The 23,060-nt window shown below is 39.1% G+C and overlaps 1 protein-coding gene and 1 long non-coding RNA gene across 2 annotated transcripts in view; one reads left to right on the plus strand and one right to left on the minus strand.

The window, feature by feature from the left end:
• LOC124515697 (uncharacterized) overlaps positions 1-23,060 on the minus strand; it is an 84,785-nt gene that overhangs the window by 26,392 nt on the left and 35,333 nt on the right. The window lies entirely within an intron of this gene.
• Positions 11,132-11,344, plus strand: LOC124515695 (60S ribosomal protein L38-like). The gene has a single exon (XM_047084710.1). It carries the CDS (start codon positions 11,132-11,134, stop codon positions 11,342-11,344), a length of 213 nt encoding a protein of 70 aa, XP_046940666.1.

The raw sequence follows: 23,060 nt of genomic DNA on the forward strand, positions 1-23,060 counted from the left end.
TTTAAAGAGAAACAAAAGAATTAGAATATTAAATCATTTTAAAGGTATGTGATTATTTACAGAACCACTTCTGGAAATGTTTTGTGTTCCTGTAACTTAAATTTGGTTTCTTTTTTTTTTTAACATCAATTTTTGCAGGCTGGTAGTCTATAGCGTGGCCTGTGATGTCTGGTAATTTAAAAGAAACAAAGGAGGAAAACTCGCCAAGACGTTGAGGTTTAAAAAAAAAAATAGCTACTGTACATGCGCACTCTATTTTCTAGTTTTTTTTTCAACTATACTTTCTGTGTTGCAGATTTATTTAATAAACAAATGCATCTTCTGGGCCCATAATACACAAATGCATGCTACTGTTAATTCATTTACAGAATGCGCCGTGATGGCCCCTGAGCAAAAGAGCAATCTTGTTATAATGAATGTGTACTATTCTTAATAAGCACACTGTAGCAACGACCCACACTGCACACAAAAGCACACCCAAACCATTTGGTTTGTTCCCAGAGCTCGGACACCAGCACCACTATTAAATAGCTGTGCGCTGGGAGAGCAATCCAGTATTGGCATGCAAATGAGCGCACGAAGAGGCCAGATGCTGCTCTTTAGAAAGGAAAAGTGCCTCAGCTCAAATTTGGTGGTGGTGGGGGAGAGAACCTGGGAATGTTGCAAGGGCAGGGCAGTTAGGAGATTGTGCTCTATCCTATTTCTGACGAGGTGGGGGGAGCCGCCGTTGGGATAAACCTAGGACAGATGAACTGAAAAGAACTTTCTGCAAACACGGGAGCATTCAAGCACTCGTTTTTCCATGGGTCCCCTAGAGATTGCCCACCACATTTTTGGTTTTCTATTTTTGTTTTGTTTCTTTGGGTTTTTGTTTTTTTTTTTTTTTATGTCTTCCTCTCAGGTCCAGAATGATGACTCTTGTATTGAAAACTTGAGAGGCTTCATCTCTGCTTTTTTAAGTCGACAGTATCATGATTCATGAGAGTTCAATGATTCTTGGAAGTTTTATCATTTCAAATAAAATATGAGGTTACTGAAAAGAACGTGAACAATTTTTCTCCACATTGGCTCATCATAGAGTTTGGTGAGCTTTCATAATTTGTAGTGGGCATATGACCCATTAGTGGCTGTCATTATCTTATCATAACATTTGACTGCCTTGAGGATAGAGTAGGAAGGAAGCCAGTACTCAAGAGACTGAAACTGGCCTTCCAACAACTTTGGTAGACTGTGTTCCAACCAGAATCAGGACATTGTTTTGCCTGTTGGCTCATTTTTCATTTTCTCTTCTTCTCAGTGTTTCAGGAGTCATTGATTCATCTGACTTCTTAAACATAGTAGGAGATGATAAGGATTGAAGTCATGGTCATGTGTTTTGAGAAAAGGACTAAGGAAAAAGCAGCAGAAACACCCATACATAGTAAAATTCACAAGGGTAGATAAAAGGACTCCTGTGACACTGCTAATTAAATACACAGGTGTAATATGCCTCCTTTCTAACAATGGCACTTGGGGACAGGAGCTTCCTCTACCCTCATTATTAATCATGTAATAATAGCGTTCACCATGTAATTCCAATAAACATGTCTTGAATACCTACTATAGGCTGGATGCCGCACAAAGCTCTAAGAAGAGCTGTGTGTCATGGGAGATAAAATGGTACCAGGTAGTGGCCAAATCTACACATTAAACCTCCTGATTGTGGGTGATTAATTATAACTCCACAATAAACAAATCTTCCATGCAGAATTACTGACTTTAGTAAAAATAAAAATGGATGTAAAAATAGCCAGTGAGATTATGTCGATTTTTTTCTTAGTTGATTATAACAGTCTAAATTTCTGAGCGGCCCTTTCCTGTTAGTCAAGTGGTCTGTAAAATTCACCCAAACTTTAATAGATATGTACTGAGCACTCTATCAGTTTCCTAAGGCTGCCTAGGTAACAAAGTATCACAAATCGGGTGGCTTAAAACAACGGAAATGTATTCTCTCATAGTTCTGGAGGCTAGACATCCAAAATCGATGTGTTGGCGGGGCCACACTCCCTCGGAAACCTCTAAAGGAGGATGCCTCTTGGTCTCTTCCAGCTCCCGATAGCCCCAGGTGTTCCTTGGCATTTGGCCACACAACTTCCATCTCTGTTTCTGTCTTCACCTGGCTGTCTTCCCTCTATGTCCCTGTCTCTCTTCTCTCTTTTATAGACACCAGTCACATTGGATTAGGGCCCATCTTAATTCCGTATGGTCTCATTTTATCCTGATTACATCTGCAAAGACCCTATTTCCAAATAAAGTAACCCTCAGAGGTACAGGGGATTAGGACTTTTACGTTGTTTAGCTGGGGGACACAGTTTAACCCATCACAATCACTTACTAAGTACCAGGCACTTGCACATGGGAATTTTATCAGTGTATCGTGGAAAAGTTCTATGAAATCTGTTGTGGAATTCACAACAAAAATGTTGTTGAAGACATTCCTACTTCATCCTAGAGAGCCATCTGTCTGCACCCTCAGGAGAATATGTTCTCAGGACTCCGCGTGAGGAATCATCGAGCTTCTTTCAATTGTCTTCGAAACACTTTAGATGCTATTAGTCTCCTAACTGTTCTTATTTCTCTCTTTGAATTGGCTGCTAGCAACTTCAGAATCAAATTTGGACCCACCACAAATAAGGATATAATAACATCATGATTGTATTTTATATGGTGAACTTTACCCAGTTCTAGCTTATTTTTCTACTTTTTATTTCCTTGTGCCATTTACATGGTTTTTATCTTGTCAGTACGTTATTGGAAATGATACTTAGTGATTCATTTTGAAGCAAATTTATTACAAATAATTATTACAAATAAATGTTTTAATTAACTAGGATAAACCCAAGTGAATTTGATTTTCTCTAAAGCAAAAGTAACTTAAAACTGAAATATATATTAAAAAAACTGAAATATATATAAAGAAAATACATTCCAAATACTAACTTATCTGTTCTTAATGAGTGCAAATAAGCAAATATTAATGACATACGATAGAACATTTATAAGCTAGGCTGAATCCTCATGTAATATTAAAGTTTGAGGGAAACATTTGAAACAAAGTTTCTGGAAACTTCTGTGTGCCTATAATGAATGAAAAAGAGAAGACCAAGGGGCTAACATGATCACTTGCTTTAGGTATCCAAAGGAAGGAAGAGACATTGTATTCTCAGAGTCCAGATTAGTATCAATAGCTATAGAATATCACAAGCCAGAGTGAGAAGAACTAATAATTCAAGATGATCAACATACGGAATGATTGTCCCATTCTCAACTCCCCATTATTAGAGGTGTTCAAGCTAAAGCATATCATCAGTCAGGGATCTGAAATAATGAACCTCAGCATTGGTAAGAATTTGGCTTAAGGAACCATATTTCCTTCCATCTAAAGCCAAAGGTCGATGATTCTACAGTTTATTTTTAGTAAAAACATACTGCCATCATTTTATTATAATTAGAACCATTTAAGCAATTCCAAAATTTATAATGATTTCACATTTAGAAAAGGGTTGGATGTAGTCACCAGTCGTACACCCAAACTTCCTTTCTACAATCTAACTGAATAACACAACCACAAGGCATAGAATTTGAATAAGCAGGCTATATATCATCTCACTAATTTTAAAAAGAAACAACTGAATTTTAGCAAGAAAAAACTGTTCAATGACATGCACCAAGTCTATAGCACAACCAGAATTATAAATTGCCAGTCCTGAGATTGCAGTAGAGATGCAGCCACACTACTTCCAAAGAATCAGAAAACCATGACAACCTTTACCAACCACTCAACGCAAAACATATGTGACCTCTCCTTATGCAATAGCTAGACATCTAGTTTCCAAATCCAGTCACTGAAAGGCACAGGGTAACCTTGTGGCTGTTTGGCTGGTGATTGTGAATGTGGCTCCAGGGTCTCATGACTTTCAGATCACATCCATGCACCTTGGCCATTGTCATAATTAAATGTTTCCCCTACTCACACACCAGAGAGCCAAATTTCCGTTTGGCGGGATGATAGGACTTACCTGGGCATCTCCCCCATAAACATGTGCTGTTCTCTGCTTTGATTCCTGGGGTTTCTTTCAAATGCCTGCACACTCAGTTTAGTAGATGAGATCAGTATTCCTTATTCCCTTTCCCTGATGGATAACAAACTACTGCCACAAACCCTGAGTGGTCCCTCCACGTTATTTCTGGCTTTCCCCGTGATATGCTGTGTAACTTTACCCAAGTCACTCGTTCCTTCTATGGGTAGGGTCCTTTAGTGGTAAACTGGAGGTGGTTAGTCTTACCAGATCATATTCAGGAAACACTAAAGTCTGCACAGGAAAGTTCCTATAGACAAGGGAAAGTATCATCATTACTGCTGTTGTTTTTGACTACTATAGTTGCAGAACTTGAAGATTTGAGGTCTCCTTGCGGATTTCACTGTGGCCTTCAGAATCTGAGATTTAATTTTAAAAGAATGAAATTTCCAGTCTGCTTCCCAGGGGTAACTGTGAGAACGTATGCTGACAGGCTGTTGTCTTCAGAGGCAAAATCCAGACACACTAAGACAATGCCACAGCTTGAACAGGGGTGACCCTTCCCCATTCATCTTAATGGAGTGTTAAACTTGAAGCCTAATTAGGTCCACTTAAATGCCAACATTATTATACTTTTCTCTGCTTATCTTCATACCAGAAACAATCAACTAATGCACTCATTTAATCTGAGTGCGTGCAACGATCACATCCAGACACCCTGTCATTTTGATAGCCTCCTTTGCAGTCATAAAAGTACAAGTTTTAAACTTGCACTTGGTTCTTTTTAATTATCCACATAATTAGATTACTTTCTATTACCTTGAAATTTTAGAGGTGAGATTGTATACCCATACATATGATGTTTTGTAAGGCAGTGGGGCCCGATCACTATTCCCATAATGAGAAGCTAGTATCAAACTTGCTCCCAGGATAACAAACTGAGATGTGTTAAATGAAAGATCCCACTCCTGCCCTTCAGAGAAGGTTCACAGCTTCATGGTTTATCCTTTGTGCATGTGCCTGAGCTTTCTACATTCCCTCTCTGATTCATCATTGCTGCGTAGACTCTATTTTAATGTGTAACTCCTATAACAAACCTTGGAAGAAACAGAAAGAGAATTGAAAATACATACATAAATCCGCACTTGCCTGTTCTGTACCTAGGAGGCTCTCGATCTAGGCTCTCAATTCAAAGTCCTTGACTACCTTATAAAATATCTCGTAAAAGTGTATTTATTTACTCACGGCTATAAGGAGATTAGTCTGTTTTTCTTTGATGGTCTCTGTGCCAAGATGGCATACAAGAAAATTTTTGCAAGTTCGTCATCCAGGCTTAGGGAAAACGACATCGGTGGGTGTCTTCAAAATAGGATAAATTTCTCATCACTCTGCCCACACACTCTCCCACCTAAAACCATACGTCATGTACCCTAAGCATCTGAAGGTCAAAGAATATGAGGCATGGAGGAATATTTCCCTCAGATGTCCGTAATAGACGTTTCTAGTGTCCATCTTCGTTTCCCAACCACTCCTAGACCTATAGAAAAGTATGTTTCTTAGCCCCTTTTGCAGTTGAGCGGGGCTGTGACTAATTCTGAACAGTGGATTGGGATGCGGAGGTCACTTTGAGGAGGAAACACTTAAGAGCCAATGCATAATCCCTAATGTTCTCTTTCCCTGCTTAGACAAACCCTAAAGCCCCACTTTGAGAGAAAAGTGTCATGGGATAGAAACAGCCCAGAATGCTTGGTTTCCACATGGAGGACCCCCCGGAGAGATGCCCGGGCCAGCAGAAGGTTTGCATGACTGAAAATAATACTATTTTGGTTAACCGTTGGGATTTTAGTGTTGTTTGTTGCTACAATATTACTTAGCCTATCTGGTCCAAAACAATTTGTCAGAGTTAATTTCCAAGCCAAATCTCACTAGATGCACTCCCATACATAACTGTCATCGCTACCTTTTTCTAGCTCCAAATACAAGAGAGTGAACAAATGAAGTTTCAGAAGTCACTCCAGTCCACTGATCTCCAACTTCCCTCCTCTCCTCGTTGTTGATTCCCTTTTGTTTTATGCTTTGATCTTGAAATAAGTGAATTAAATCACATCATATACTCTTTTCCACCAAGAAAGAAACTTGGGAGACAATGGCCCCTCACAATGCCCAGGGCATTTCCAAAAACAGAACATTGGCATTCAAAACCAAAGCTAGAGTCAAAGAGGGTTGGGGAAAAAAACCTTAGGTAAAACCCTGAAATTCAGGTTTGCATTATCCAAGTAAGCACCAGTATAAATGCCCACTAGCTAGCTGCAGAAATAAGGCACTGTCCAAAGAGAGCCACTGGAGAGGATTGGAAAAACAGAAGTTATACAGAATCTTGGGGCTTATGTTAATACAAATATCAAATTATATCTGAATTGAGCTAAGCAGTATTTTGATTGAGCCGTTCAGAGGGTACTTGCAAACAACTAAATATTTAAAACAATTGGGATGCCTGGGTGGCTCAGTCAGTTAAGTGTCCAACTTCAGTTCAGGTCATGATCTTAGGTTCATGAGTTTGACTCCCATGTCAGGCTCTGTAGTGACAGCTCAGAGCCTGGAGCCTGCCTCAGATTCTATGTCTCTCTCTCTCTCTGGCCCTGCCCCATTTGCACTTGCTCTCTCTCTCTCTAAAATAAATAAACACTAAAAAAATTAAACTTATAAAACTATTGCTCTGAAAACTTTGAAGGCAAATAACTAATTTTTATTTAGACAGGAATGTGTTTGTTATATTTATGTTAAATCAGATCATGCGGTCTTTAATACTTTCTGACTTCAGAAGAAGTTTGTTTCCTACTCACAGACTCAGTCATGCAAACTCCCTAACTGATCCATGGTTAGTAATAAGCTCCAGTGGGGACTGAAGAAGCAAAGCGAGTCTTAGCCTTAGTAAAGAAAGGGGTGAATGTTCGAGATGCAGATAAAGGGAAAATCTACTGCTAGCAAGAACTGGGCAAGCTGCATGGTTAGGAAGCCCTAACCTGTGAGTTAAATAACAGTGAGGATCTGCTTGGCCCCACAGAAGATGGCCAGCCAGGAAGACCGTGTGCAAAGTGGAAGGTATACTTACATAGGAGTTCTTTGGGGCTGGGAAAGCAACTAGCTCTATGGCCTTAGGAAAGTTAGTCTTTCCTTCAGGTAGAATAAAAATACCTACCTCACAGGTTAGTATGTCAATTAAAATTTGAATGAGATTGTGCACATAAGAGTGCCTGAGTGGCTCACTTAGTTAAGCATCCGACTCTTGATTTTGACTCAGGTCATGATCTCATGGTTCATGAGTTCAAGCCCTACGTGGGACTCTGCTCTGACAGTACAGAGCCTGCTTTGGATTCTCTCTCCCCCTCTCTCTTTGCCCTCCCCTCCCTCAAAATAAATAAGTAAACATTTTTTAAAAAAGACTGTGCATGTAATATTCCTAGTACACTGACTATATATAGTGAGTTTTCAGTTAATGTTAATGAACTCTTATTAGATTGCATGTTATCTATTTTTTTTATTTTTTAAAAAACTTTTTATGAAGTGGGGAGGGGCAGAGGGAGAGAAACAGAGAATCTCAAGCAGGCTCCACCCCCGAGTATAGCCCAACAAGGTACTCCATTTCAGGACCGTGAGATTGTGACCTGAGCCAAAACTGAGAGTTAGACACTTAACCAACTGAGCCACCCAGGTGCCCCATGTATTTTCAATTTTTTTTATTGAGGTATAACTGACATATATATATATATTTAACTTACAGTAATAAAACCATAGGTACATAGCCAATAATAATAGTATTATAGATGAGTTCCTTCAATAATTGCGTTTCTCTGAGTGAAAAGGGAGACACAATTCTGACATGTCTTCCTCTGATCTCAATACCCAAGTGGCTCTCATAGTGTGAACATTCCCCAGGGACATGTGAGTGATATAATGGGATTTGGGGGAAATTTTCACCATTTGGAAATTTATCCCTAAACACTGTACAATGTGCAACTCTGCTGTAGTAAGGAGTCCTTGTACTGCAATGTGTGAAGGATGACTCACAGTTTGCTAAGCATAATTTTTATTTGTTCCCTCCCCCACCATGCAAAACAACATGATGTTGCAAAGAATATAGCACTGGGATCAGCAGAACTGACCAAATTTTCAAATTTGATCACCATTCAAATTTTAGCTTCGCCATTAACTAGTTCTGACACAAAAGCCAAGTCTTGAACCTCTTCGAGCTCCCACTTCCCCATGGATAAAAGTGGGAAAACCTCAAAGGAATGTAGTGAGGATTAAATCAAATAACACATGCAATGTGTCTAGCACGATACAAGCAAAAATATGAACTCTCTTCCCAGCCCCATAAATCCCAGCAATTCTAATACAGAGTTCTCAGAGCGTTGTACTATTCGTGTGCATCTCTCTCACTAGATCAGGAGTTTCCTGAAGGCGGTAGCTAAGATGTTGTGTACTTGTACTCCACACATCTAGAAGGACAGAGTTAGGAGTTCTGCTATGGTAGAAAGAGAAACAAAGAGTGATTATTGGTTTCTGAGCACAAGTGAAATAAACACAACTGATTATCTCCCAGAAGCTTGAAAACACCATTCATAAGCACTGTCTCTACTCACCTACCTCAACTTCTCTCCTCTGTGTATCCCAAAGGCATCCATTCCTACCATGCTGATCCTGCTTTGGCCAAAGTCCCCACTGACCTCCATGTTCTCTGTGTTCTCTCCCTCAACCTCTCAGCATTATTTGGCACAGTTGACTGCCTTTCCTTGAAACGCTTTTTTCTCTTGGCTTCCATGACACCATACTCTCATGGCTTTACTCTGTTCAGTCTCCTTTTCTGTCTCTTCCTCTTAAAAAAAATGTAGGGTTCTAACCTTTGTAGTGGTCAGCTCCTTCCTGGCCCTCTTCTCCATCTACACGCTCTCACCGGTGAGCTCGCCCATTCGCTTATTGGATAGTGAGCACCACCCAAATGCTAACGAATCCCACATCTTTATGGGATCATTTCCTGATCATTTCCCAGAAATCCAAGCTTATATAATAAACTGTTTCTTGAGGTCTTCACTTATATGCCAAATAAATCTTTCAAAACTCATACACATAAAAGAGAAAGTGTGGTTCCTTCTTCCCCTTTCCAATTGACTCCTGCCCTAGAAACCTCCATCTTGGTAAGTAGCACTATTCTCCCTGGACATTGAAACAATTCTCAAACTTCAATATGTATATGAATCACCTGGAGGTCTTCTAATTCTGTAGGTCTCTGTTATAACATATGATTCTGCATTTATAATAAGTTACAAATGATGTGATGCTGCTGGTCCTCAAATCACATTATTGAATAGCAAGGACCTTCGAGGTAACTCTTAGTGCCTTTGTTTCCCTAATGAACATTCCCCACACATGTTCTATCAGTAATGCTTCATCAACCAAATTTCTTCAGAATCTGATTATTTTCCAACTCACAGCACCTAGTCAGTACCACCATCATCTGTCTCCTGGACTATGGACATAGATTCCCAACCATTCCCCTGTTTCCACTTGGTCCCCTGCTCTGTAGGATGTTGTGTCCACTGCAGTCTTAAAATACCAATCACATCAGATCACAACTAGCCAAAGTTTTTTTTTTTTTTTTCTATCACACCTACAATCAGATCCCATCAATGACTTTAGAGTAGCCCCTCCCTGTCCTTCCCTTTCATTTGGCATCACTCACGCTATGTCCCAGGAAGATCCAGCCGCAGTGATCTTTCACTCCTTAAATTTACCAAGCTCACTCCCACCTTGAGGTTTTTACACTAACTGCACTGGCACTGCACTGCTTGAAAGACTCTTTGCCCTTGACCTTTCACAGGGTTGGCTCCTTCTTGTCATTCAAATCACAGTTTAAATGTCATCCAGAGTGACCTGCCCAAACATCCAATCCAAAATAGCCACTCTGTAACCTGTCTCTTGATATCAAATCACTGTTTTATTTCTCTGCACTTTATTTATGCTATGTGATATTTTTCTGGATTATTTATTTGCTCATGTTCTGTCTCTGTTCCCTCTTCCCTCCGTCAATCTCAATCCATGCTCATTCTCTCCCTCTCTCTTCCTCTCTCCATCTCCCCCCACCCACACTAAGAGGTAAGCCCCACAAAAGCAGAAACTATGTCTACCTTGTTACCAGTTGTGATCCCTGCATCTAGATCAATTCCTGGAATGTAGTAGGCACTCAGCCACCACTTGATGTATGATTGCATGAGTAAATAAATGATTGAATGAAAAGTTCTGGAGTCTATTGCAGAGTGAGAGGGGATATGTGCCTGCCTGGTGTCTAGGCTTTCCACTTTGTCCTGCAGGATCCTTCTTAATTTCTTCTCTGAGTCCACTCAATTCCACATGGTGTACTTAAAAGTGAAGATAATCATCTGGGTGGGGGGTTAGGCTGTCATCATTTTTGTCATCAAAGGACCTTGGTTTTCATAGTCTCTACCACGAACACTAGAATTCAGCTCATTCCAAAATAAGCCAGCTAGGTTCTCAACTAAAAACAGCATTCCCTCTGAGCATGGACTTCATTTCCATGACTCTCCACTCGTCACTTTCAAAAGCTATACTTAACTCCACACCCATTTATTATTTGAGGGTGGCAGGGGTTGGAGGTTGGAATGGAGCTTACTCATAGTGATTTGAATACGTAGTTTGATAGGATTATTATAACATACATGCATGGAAACAGGGCCTTTCTGATGGGTCACACAGTGTGGTCCTCTAGCCGGTGGTATCTATATTACCTGGGAACCTGTTAAAAATGTAAATTCTCAGGCTCCGCCCCTGACCTGCTGAACAGAAACCCTGGGAATAGGGCCAAGCAATCTGTTTTAAAGGTTCACTAGATGATTCTGTCACATGCTAAAATTTGAGAGCTACCAACTTAAACCATTCACATATTCCACCATGATCTTCCATTGCTCAGGAAAGTTGGTGATCTCAAGAATACTTTGTCTACCCCAGCCTTGCAGCTCACTGCGCCAGGCACATGCTCTCCTGCGCTCCCCATAGCCATGCCTCACAAAACTGACGAAATCAAGGACCTTCTGCTCAAAGCCAGAAGAAGCGATGCCAACACTGTCAAGGTCAAGAAAAATAAGAATAATGTGAAGTCTAAAGTTCGATGCAGCAGATACTTTGATATCTTGGTCATCACAGCCAAAGAAAGGGCAGTGAAACTGAAGCAGCCTCTGCCCCCCAGGTTGGCAATAAAGGAGCTAAAATGACCCTGGCACTGATTTCACTGTATTAAAACTTTAAAAATCTATTTAAAAAAAAGAATACTTAGTCTAGGCATTATATAATATCCAAAAGGGTGACTCAGACCTGCCCAAGTTGAGTATTAGCAAGCAGATACTCTGGAATGCTTGACTGACCTAAGTTTATCCAAGAAATGGGACTCAACCAAGCTTCTTCACTCAGCTTCCTTTTACCTTTCTTGTCACTCTCTGTTTTTCCCTCCAATGCAGCTGATACCACTCCAGCGAGACCGCTGGTTCCCGATATCCAAGAAAAGAACTAACACCTGACTCTTAAACTAACTGGGTTTTAAACTGCTGGGTAGTAGTCCTGCAAACACACACATGCACACATGCACACATGCACACACACGCACACACACACACACACACACACACACAGCATCTATTAAGTTGCTGAAAGAAATTCCAAGTGCGCAGTCATATCTGAACTATATGTCTGTCACCCAGTTATTCAATGAACCAAATCTCAGCAACCTCAACATGTATTCAGTTCAGGCAGACTTGATATTCTTAGTATCACAACCACAGCATCTACCTGCTTTCAGTTTTGATCCTAGAAATATTTCTGTGTCAGCCATCATCAGTTTCAAGATGAGAACTTACATAAGTTAGTGGTGAGTGAATTAGTTTTTAAAAAAAAAAAAGCTAGTACTTGTGCACATTGATTCCCACTGTTGGTGGCTTATTTCCATGGAATCACTGTGGATCCATGTTTTATTAAAACAAAAGCAGATATTGTAGGTTGCTTTGTAGGTCGTGATTTGCTTGAATTGCTCTAGTCACATGTAGAGACAAAGCCCTTTCTCTACTACCCACCCCCAGTTTATTTGTCGATTCCTATTAAATTTCTCAGTTGTCAAAAAGAGAAGACACCAGCATTATGACTAGAATCATAAATTAAGGGTGATGTTATCCCAGAAGTTTGAGATGAAGAAGGTAGAGGACTCCAGGAAATTTGAATAAGCAGTTTGGTCACCACTTGGTTATATATGGCGATTGAACAACTAAGAAAAATGATAGTGAAAAATGAGAACAATGATGGAAAGGTGTTACTTAGATTACCCTAACATATTCTAGAATGTCATTCATTCTTACATGGATTTGATCTTGTTATCAATCATACTATTTTCCCTATGTTGCAAAAAAATGAAACTCACAGGAATACTAATCTCATTCTTCAATGTCTATATTATGAACAGATTCTACTTTGCTTTAAATATTGCCATAATTGGAATACCATTTCACAATTACATCAGACTTGATTACCGAAGCATCTTCATATGCTTATAGTACATTGTTAATTTTAATAATTATTATGAACCTATGAGGAGAACGGAATAAAGATTATCCTCCCCATTCAAAATATCAACATCTGAAAGTCAGAGATGTTAAATTTCATCAAGACCGCATAACTAATCCATGTGGAGCTGAAGTGAATTCCAGTTCTAGCACTTTTTCTATTATATTATACACACTTGACTGCTATTTCTAGATATCCTACAGGGAGGTAGAAGAAATCTTTGTTCAATAATTTAATGTTGCTTTACTCCCTCCTGATTACAGACATTTTTAGCCATAATGACAAATGCTGTTTTAAAAACTATACTCACTGACTGATATGAGAAATCACCTTCTGAAGACACAGGCCCATCCCACACTTTGCAATGTTTCTTATCATGCTAATGTTAAATGTTGCGGGGGGTGACAGCAGGGACGATGGAGAAGAACATTCATCACATGAAGAAACAGCCCATATTGATTTTTCTTCCCACTGTAAGAGACAGGTAATACAATTTCATTGCCTATTCAATACGAAAATAGGACTTAATGGAGTTATGGTTTATGATTTGGCCATTGTGTCATGCTTCCCTTCCAACAATCTCTTCTCCATCTCAGACTCCATCCCACGACACTAGGTAACCAGATAGCTAGATCTGCCTATTGAGGACCAAATGCCATAGGTTCTGCAGAACATGAAACAGCGTGTATCAAGGAAATAATGAGAGAGAGACCAGTCTCTACGAGACACTCACCTAACATGCCTGAAGAGCACTGGTTACATGCCCACAGGGGCTGTCCCTCAATAGCACAAAAGAGAAGGCCACACTGCCCCAGAAGATATGGCTAGCAATCTGAAGGTCATGGCAATTTGAGAATGTATTAGTAGTGACAGGGTTTCTTTCAGGAATGATGTAGACTCAAAAAAGAGAAGGTGTTAGGTTTGTTTTCCAGTTTTTGGCTTATTTCCATGAAACCGGTGCTAATGTTGTTGGGAAACAATTCTCTGTGGGTCTCTCATTTTCTGCCTATCTTGCAAGCAGAAGCACTGACTTCTTTTGTTCCTGATTATCTGCACCAGGATATTTGTGTAGTGAACACTCATGGAAGATAGAGACGATATCCCCGTCCCAAGTAATGGGCCAGCAAGCTGGTTTCTCAGTATACAACTTTCAGACTTTCTAAGTGCAGTATTTCTATCCTATAATACAACTTAGCTATACATGTGGGCATCACCTGGATCCCTTAGGGTCGCACAGTAAGAATGGAGGGTTTAGGGCACCAAATACGCCGATGTTTATACTGCTCCCTAAGGTGTGAATAATAAAATCCTTTGTATCTTATCTAAATCTCTCTTGCTGATTTGGCCTTGAAATGACCAGGTAAAAATAACAGAAGAGTTGCGGTCATTTACATTCAGTTTTTTCTAGGTGAGTTTGCTAAATTACAGATTTGTGGTGCTAGTCACACTTCCTTGCTAGAGATTAGTACTGGCTTTGACTGTTGATCTTTGGTATAATTGACCTAAAGAAGGAAAAAAATTAATGAGAAACTATTTATGGCAAAACTTTGGTTCAATACTAATATTCAGTAATTTATAGGTTTGCCTGTGTGGACAAATTATGTTAAAATAAATTTCAGTCAACAATAGCTAAATTATGGAAAGAGCCCAAATGTCCATGAACTGATGAATGGATAAAGACGATGTGAGATAGGTATGGAATATATGGTAATGGAATATTACTCAGCCAGCAAAATGAATAAAATCTTGCCATTTGCAACGTGGTTGGAGCTAGAGAGTATTATGCTAAATGAAGTCAGTCTGAGAAAGACAAATACCATATGATTTCACTAATATGTGGAATTTAAGAAACAGAACAAATGAATATAGGGGAAAAAAGGAGAAGCAAATCAATAAACAGACTCTTAATTATAGAGAATAAGCTGATAGTTACCGGAAGGGAGGTGGGTGGGGGGATGGGCTAAATAGATGATGGGCATTAAGGAGGGCACTTTTTGTGATGAGCACTGGGTGTTGTGTGTAAATGATGAATCACTGAATTCTACACCTGAAACTAATATTACACTGTATGTTAACTAGTTAGAATTTAAATAAAAACTTGGAAAAAATAAATTTCATACATAAGTTACTCTCAAAGACCTAGATCTCCTATAAAGTGTGTGTGTGCACCTACACACACACACACACGCACACACCTAGAAGTTCCCAAGGGATCTCTTTCTTTTGTACTCCATTACTTGTATGCCTACCACACTTTGCCATATTCTGTGTCTAACTTACAATTCTTGCCATCCTGACCACTTAGCTCCTCTAGCTTTCTTGATGCAGAAAGTACTTTTCACTGGTGTTGTTCTTTATCCCACAAGATAGAACAAGCCCCACCAGCATCTGCAATTCAAGAGCCCACTGCTAGGGGCCAAGTTCCCTGAGGGGGATATCATACCATAGTTGTGACTGCTGCTTCTCACCCTGCACCCTAAGGGGCATAGTCCTTTCTGCTGCAAGGTCTGTGGAGGAAGGGAAATGGGTCGTCCCCTACTGTGATACACTCCGTGTTAACTCAGTGGTACTTGGGCAGCAAAATTCTTTCTAGACATATTCAGAACCAAGTTTAAGCATGAACTGCCATGTAGGATCTTTCTTCTTCTCATCTTCAGTGGTTCTTGAGTCAAGCTTCTCATGCATACAGCTTTCTTTTCTCTGTCAGGATCTGTTCTGTCTCACATATCTTGGACCCTCTTCACAAATACTTTCATAGAGCCAATTTTCCAATGGACCAGACATGCCTAGACCCCTATTGGTGCTTGCCCCAGGCATCTGCATGGCTCATTTCTTCACCTCCTTCAAGTTTGGCTCAAGAGTCATCTGATCAGGGAAACCTTTCCTAACTACCCATTTAAAAATGTTAACATCCACTCCCACCCAAGCTATCCCATTCTCTGCCTTATTTCACTTCGTTGCACTGATTACTTCCAAATGTACTATAAAATGGATTTCTTATGTTATTATTGTCTTCTCCTACAGAAGGACAAGTTCCAAAAGGGCAAGAGTTTTTATCTCTTTAGCTCACTGATATGCTTAGAATGGGGCCCAGCACCCAGTTGGTCCTCAATAAATATTTAAAGAATGAATGACTGAATCCTAGACTCGGGCCACATGTGTGATGTTCTCCTCTCACATAAATTCCACTGGACACATTTCCACTAAACCTGACATCCAGTAAACATATTTTGGCTGAAAAGCTAGTTTTGGATAATGATGCAAAGGAGACATGCCCCACATGAAGGACCAAGCATTTGGGCAAATTATGCTCCAGTCTCTTCTCCTCATTATCTTTCCCCTTTGAAATGAGGGCAGAAAACACAAGAACTTTTTGCCTGCCTCTTGTGTTCCTTGTAATGATTAGCCATTGTTAGTTAAGTCCACATAGTTCTTATAGCCAATAATACAACTCTCTTAATCCCTTTCTTTTTCTGTTGCCACTTAAAATTCCTTCAGAAATGAATTATAACTATTGAAACTTTAATGTAATTCAAGATATGCAGTCAAACGTCATAATGAGCTAGGACAGATTTTTGTCTGTGTGTTAACCATGGGGGAAATTAGTGAGAATTTGCCCATTTATTATAGATCAAAATGAAAAAGAAAGTCTTGATTTGGGCTTCACAAATCTATAAGGCAATACTGATGGGCCAGTAAATTGCTACAAGTTTTCAGAAAAGCATTTAGAATACCTCAAATTCTTTTAAAATATTTATATATTTTAGTGTATTCATTACACTTTTAAATATACAGGTAGAAGGATATTCTTGGAAATGTTATTTATAATGAATAAAAAGTGCAAACAACTTAAATATTTGATAATAGGGGAATATTTAAATAAGTCACATTCTTATTCTGTATAATAGAATATTAGTCTCTTAAATTGTGATTTTTAAAGCTCATCTAACAAAATTTCTCACAAGAGAACACTGAAATCTAAAAGCTAGATACGCATTATAAGGACCACTTTTCCAATGATAAAAAACGTATCCATAGAAAAAAATAGAATGGAATTTGCCAATATGTTAATGGTGATTATTTCGGTCTTCATCCATTTGGGCTGCTGTAACAAAATGCCACAGACTGGGTGGCATATAAATAGTAGACATTTGTCCCAGTTCTGGAGAAGTCTGAGATCAGGGTGCCAGCATAATCAGGTGAGGGACCACCTCTAGGTTGTAGACTTCCTCACAGGGTACAAGGGGTGAGGGAGCTCTGCGGGGTCTCTTTTACGAGGGCACTAATCCCATCCCTGAGGGCTCTGCTCTCATGACGTAATGACCTCCCCAAACCCTACCTCCTAATACCCTCACACTGGGAGTTAGGATTTCAGTATATAAATTGTGGAGGGCACAAACATCCAGACTAGAGCAACTTCTGACTGTGAAAGTAGCTCTGATTTGAATTAGGTGCTACGCGTACCATTTTGATCTGCCGTACTGTAAGTATCATTGTAATATGTCACAGATGAGGAAACGGAGGTTTTTAAGAGATGAATAGCTATTTCAGTATCAAACGATCAGTCTGGGCAGTGTGAAGTTTGATCCAGAATTTTCTACCTCCATAGCATCTGCTTTTAAGCACTATGCTCCATTAAAAACAGTTGATAATGACCCACCATGGGTGGGCTTGTGGGTCACTTTACTTTTGGTGGAAGCCAAGGATTATTTTCAGGTAGTTTAGCATTCCTGATGGTAATTACCATTCAGATGATTATTATCTTTTAACTCTTGTTCAGATCTTCACTGCCTCTCTCTAGGGTAAATATTTCAGTTTCTTATTGTTGAGAAAATACATAAAATACTTTGTCTTAAACACTGACCAAAAAAAATAGTGATCTTTACTATTTTAATCAATTGTAATTACACCATAATTATAAGAAAAGAAAAAAATCTTTCAGGAAAGAATTTTAAACTAAAATTTAAACTAAATCGTAACCTAAAACTAGCACAAAACATGAGGCCAGGAGACTAGAATTGATTTCTTTCTTTCTTTTCTTTTTTAAGTAACCTCTACACCAACATGGGGCTTGAACTCACAACCCGGAGATCAAGAGTCACATGTCTTACCGACTGAGCCAGCCAGGCACCACTAGAGTTGATCTCTTGATAAATGAAGAAAACATTAGAACTATGAAAAAACCAAATTTGACTTCAAAAAAAAAAAAAGAAAACAAAAAACAAACCACTAACAGTTTAGGGCACCTCGGTAGCTCAGTCGGTTAAGCATCGGACTCTTGATTTTGGCTCAGGTCATGAGCCCAGAGTTGTGAGATTAAGCCCCGTGTCAGGCTCCACGCTGAGTGTAGAGTCTACTTGGGATTCTCTCTCTCTCTCCCTCTCTCTCTCTCTCCCTCTCTCTCCCTCTCTCTCTCTTTCTCCCTTTTTCTCCCTGTGCCCCTCTCCCTGGCTCACACTCTCTCTCCCTAAAAAATAAATTAAAAAATAAAACTAACAGTTTGATACACTCTTCCCCTGAATGAAATGTTGGGGACTCTCTTGGCAATTCTTCCAGATACCAGGTAGAAGAGGGTACACTGGTTACTTTAAGTAAAACAATCTGCTTTACAAACCCACCTCAGTTTCAAACAAGTATGAAGCTTATCAAATTGCCAACTCAAAAGAAAGACCATTTTTACCTGAGAAGTGAAACTAAGCAAACTATACAGAACATACAGAGCCTTTATAACATAAGACATTCAGTTTCAAATTATCTGGTCTAAAAGAAAATCCTAGATCAAAAAATGTTTCTCAAGGGGCAACTGGGTGGCTCAGTGGGTTGAGTGTCAGTCTTTTGGCTCAGGTCACGATCTCGCAGTTTGTGAATTCGAGCCCCACATCAGGCTCTGTGCTGACAGTTCAGAGCACGGAGCCTGCTTCAGATTCTGTATCTCCCCCTCTCTCTGCCCCTTCCTCACTTGTGCTCTCTCTCTCTCAAAAGATAAACAAACATTAAAAAAAAACGTTTTAATGTTCCTCAAGAGATCTACAAAATATGCAAAATAGAAACTTTTACAAAGTGTATTTAATATGGAATGAAACAAAACTAAGCAAAATTAAGAGTTTCTTTCAATTTTTAGGAAGGCATAATTTCTAGAAAAATTTTCACATAAAAGTAAGGTGTAGAATTGTAAACTTATATCTTTAAGACAATGCTGCCACTTTAGTTGGTAAACATTTCAATACTCCCACAATTTTAAACTGTCATAAAAGGATAAGCCCAGGAGTTCTCAAAATGCTCTATGCCAATCTATTTTAAGGAACTTGGGCGTTTTGAACATATGTTGTATTCCTCAGACACACAAAAAAAATAAACAAATAAAAAACAAAAAACAGGGGCGCCTGGGTAGCTCAGTCAGTTAAGCATCCGCTTTGGCTCGGGTCATGATCTTGCACTCCGTGAGTTCAAGCCTCACATCGGGCTCTGTGCTGACAACTTAGAGCCTGGCGCCTGCTTCAGATTCTGTGTCTCTACCCCTTTCACCCCCCTCAAAAGTAACTAAACATTAAAAAACTCAAAAACAGGATCAAAAACAAAACAAAGCAAAAAACCTAAAAAGTCTGTTTTTTAATCTGCCATTTTGTTAACAGATAGTATCCTCCAGTTAAAAAATAAAGAATGTTCCTAAAATAATGTCTCTTCCCCTGAGGTACCCTTTGGAAGGTGGAAGTCAGTAATGCAATTAGATATCTAGGGTTATTTCAGCTGCCTGCCAAAATATCGCTCATGACTAGTAAAGTATGCTGAAAAACACCATTACATCAATGACAGAAAGGGCACAATTGTTCTTGTTTCTGGAATTCTTCTGATGTGAGTCAATTCACTGGGTGGGATTTCACTGGAAAATGCCTTTAGGAATGTTTCAAATGAAGGGAGGACAGAACCAAGCTTTCAAATGCACACATAACGGACAACCATAAAGTCAGACTTCACCCAGCAGACGACAGCGATCAAACTCAAAGTAATATCTGTAGCTACAAAATCTCCAATTTTCTGTGCAGTTTTGATTTCTATTTTAACAATTTAACATTGTTTCCTCTTGACAGCCCAAATAAAAACATTTCACCCTCCATATACAGGAATACAATTATGTAACTTTGCTTTTCATTTCAGACCTGGAAATGTCAGATTAAAGGCAGAGAGGGAATATGAGATTATTTTAAATATTGTTTTTGTATTTACCCCCAAATCCAAAAGCCACTTAAGAACTTGGACAATTTGGAGATGCAGAAATAATCTATGACAGAAAAGGACTTTCTGATATACTTTTAAACATTTTTAGACTCATGAACTTTTTTGAGAGAGAGAGAGAGAGAGAGAGCAAGTGGAGAAGGGCAGAGGGGGATAGAGAGAGAATCTTTAAGCAGGCTCCATACCCAGAGCAGACACTGACTGAAGGCTGGCTTTGGGGCTCAATCTCCCAAACCATGAAATCATGACCTGAGCTGAAATCAAGAGTTGGACGTTTAACCAACTGAGCCACCCAGGTGCCCCTAGACTCATAGAACTTTAAACCCAAACAGAACATTCCATCATCAAAAGGCCCCATCAAAAGGCCTGGGCTGGTGATACAGGAACTCTCCTAGAACTCCCTCCAGATGGAGACGAGGTGATCCAGTGTATGATTATTTGGTGCTGGCTGCTAAAACCAGTTATTCTGTTGAGTTTTTATTATTTTATAGGTTTGGTCTGTCTTTCCAACTAAGTTAAGCTAAAGAGCTGTCTTTTATCTGTCTTAATAGTCCCTCAGAGGGAATAATCTCTAGCCTCATCTACAGTGAACATTCTCTATTTATTTAATTGCAGATAGGTTCAAAATGTGTTTTTTTTTTTTAATTAAGAAGATGAGCTTCCCATGCTTACAGAGACATGTTCCCTATTATCTGGGGTTAGGACTAGAAAGATACTTATTTAATAAATCTAATAAGTATACTAACAGTTAACATGGTAACACAGTAACATGTTGTCTAGTAAGTTTAAAACTTTCTCTTTTTTCATAAAAGGAAATCTTTCTCAGATACCAAACAAACAAGATTGAAACTCTTCCAGTTGAAGTAAATGGAGAGGACTGGGTGAAAAAAAGACAATAGCAGGTAAGGAGAGGTAGAGGAAGAGAGGAATTGGACCCCAACCAGTTGGCTATCTACCCACTGTCTACAAAGACCACTGGGAACTTCTAGGCACCTTTAAGTTGCTGCTTTAAAAGCCACTAGTTTAGTCTGTTGTGTAAAATATTTTAATAAAAAAAAAAAAAACTCTGCTTCTCCCTCCTGCCAACTTAGTGTCAGAAATTGAATCCTGTATTTTCAAATTCTATTATAAATCTGTGTTGAATAATGAAGTGACCAAGTGAATGAATGTTTATAACCCAGCTGAACAAAATCCTTGTAATTGTTATGATATTTGCTGTAGTTGGTTTGAATGGAATATGAAAATCTACATGTAATCAGAATTAGATAAATGAATAAAGTGAGAAGTATCAACTAAGACTGAATGTCAGCATCTGACTTTTTTTTTTCTAATTTATTTTACAGGGGCACCTTGGTGGCTCAGTCGGTTAAGCTTCTGACCCTGGATTTCAGCTCAGGTCATGATCTCACCACAATAAGTTTGAATCCCACATCAGGGGAAGCTTGTCCACACTATCAGCATGGAGCCTGCTTAGGATTCTGTCTCTCCTTCTCTGCTCCTTCCTCACTTGCACACTCCCTCACTCTCTCACTCCCTCACTCTCTCTCAAAATAAAGTTTAAATAAATAAATATAAAAAAATTATTTTATAAAGTAAGAATTTGTACACGTGGCATTCTTTCCTATCTAAGGTATGAAATGGATTCCAGGACATATATATGTTTCTGTTGCCCTGAATCTATGCCTCCCTTTTTGGTAACAGCTGCTCACTTTTTCCTCCTTTGGGAACTACTCCTTCCTTATACATCCAGGCTTAGCAATCTATTTATCAAAATGTTCTATGTACTCCCAAGCCACCCACCACATGCCCAGCCAAGGTGTGGGCATGTTATCCAAGATAGACAAATCAGATCCTCTGACCCTGAAACATGTAGGTTTCCTGGGATGGTAAGATGTACGAGCAATGCTTGGAGCTGCACTGTCCACCACAGGGCTAGGAGCAGACTCTCCATTAGGTTCTCTTGCTTGAATTTCTGTAGCTATGCTGGTCTAGGGCATTCTGAGCCCTGATTACTTGGCCTCTTCTTCTGTAGGCTGCATCATGTCTTTCTAATAACATCCTTACTTTATTGATGTATGTGTTATTTTTCTTTATTTCCATTTAAGGTAATCAGAGTCCACTTCTGAAACCCAAGAACACCAAGGGAGATATGTGCCCTAACCACTGATAACATAGACAGAAATTAACTTAAAGAAGCTTAGATCAAACAAGTCATGGTTACATGCCCCAGTGAAATAGATCCCTAAGTCTCAGTTTGGTGTACTAGGATTCATCACAATATTTTTACATCTTTTGAAAATGATGCATATAGTATCCTAAGACTTGGTCATATGCAAATGGAAGCCCATAGGTCTGAGATCAGGAGACCAATTCTCTCTCTATAGTTTGGGGCAAGTTATAAAAACTTTTTGAATCTCCATTTCCTCATCTGTAAAAGGATGAAGTTAAAGTAGAAGATCTAAAAAGGCTCTTCTAATCATGACAAACTATGAATTTTTAAGTTTACAAATACATAATAATACACACCAACTGTGGATTTTGTTTTTCAGCCCTAAGTCAGTACTCTAAAGGAGTCCCTGCTATCTGACTTCAAGGCAGCATCTAAATTTAACACCAGACCCACCCAGGATCAGCCTATGCTGTGGTGCGGACTTGCCTCAAGAGCTTTGTAGAATCTCTTTATGTGATGGAAATCAGTGCCACTTTCTGTACTCACATTTTCCCTTTTCTGTTCTTTTTCTATGGTTGGGAAAAAGATGAGTTATAATTAAAATCAAGAAAATACTGTAAGGACAAATACAATGTATCCTGTTTTTATAAAAGGTCATTCTTGCAAGCTATCAAAGCTCTTTACAACAAATACCTAATTGATGGTCACAGCCTCCTCTGTAGGAATAAAACACAGTGCCCAGTTTACAGATGAAGAAACCAAAGAGGGAGTCAACAGAATTTCAGTTGGAACAACAAATTCAGAGCACATCCATTTTAGGACATTGTATGTCAGAGTGCCCAATTAGCTCAGTTAGTTGTAGATTATTTTAATGTTGACCTAGAAATACGTGTAATACATTTATAATGAAAACAAAGTGAAAGACATATTCAAATAGCTAAGAGTCAATCCTAAAACAAATAGCTATTACAGTGGTT

The sequence above is a fragment of the Lynx rufus genome, unplaced genomic scaffold (assembly GCF_022079265.1).
Source record: "Lynx rufus isolate CCGP_SWC_20201006 ecotype Redwood Valley unplaced genomic scaffold, mLynRuf1.p SCAF_2, whole genome shotgun sequence".
Lineage (NCBI taxonomy): Eukaryota > Metazoa > Chordata > Mammalia > Carnivora > Felidae > Lynx > Lynx rufus.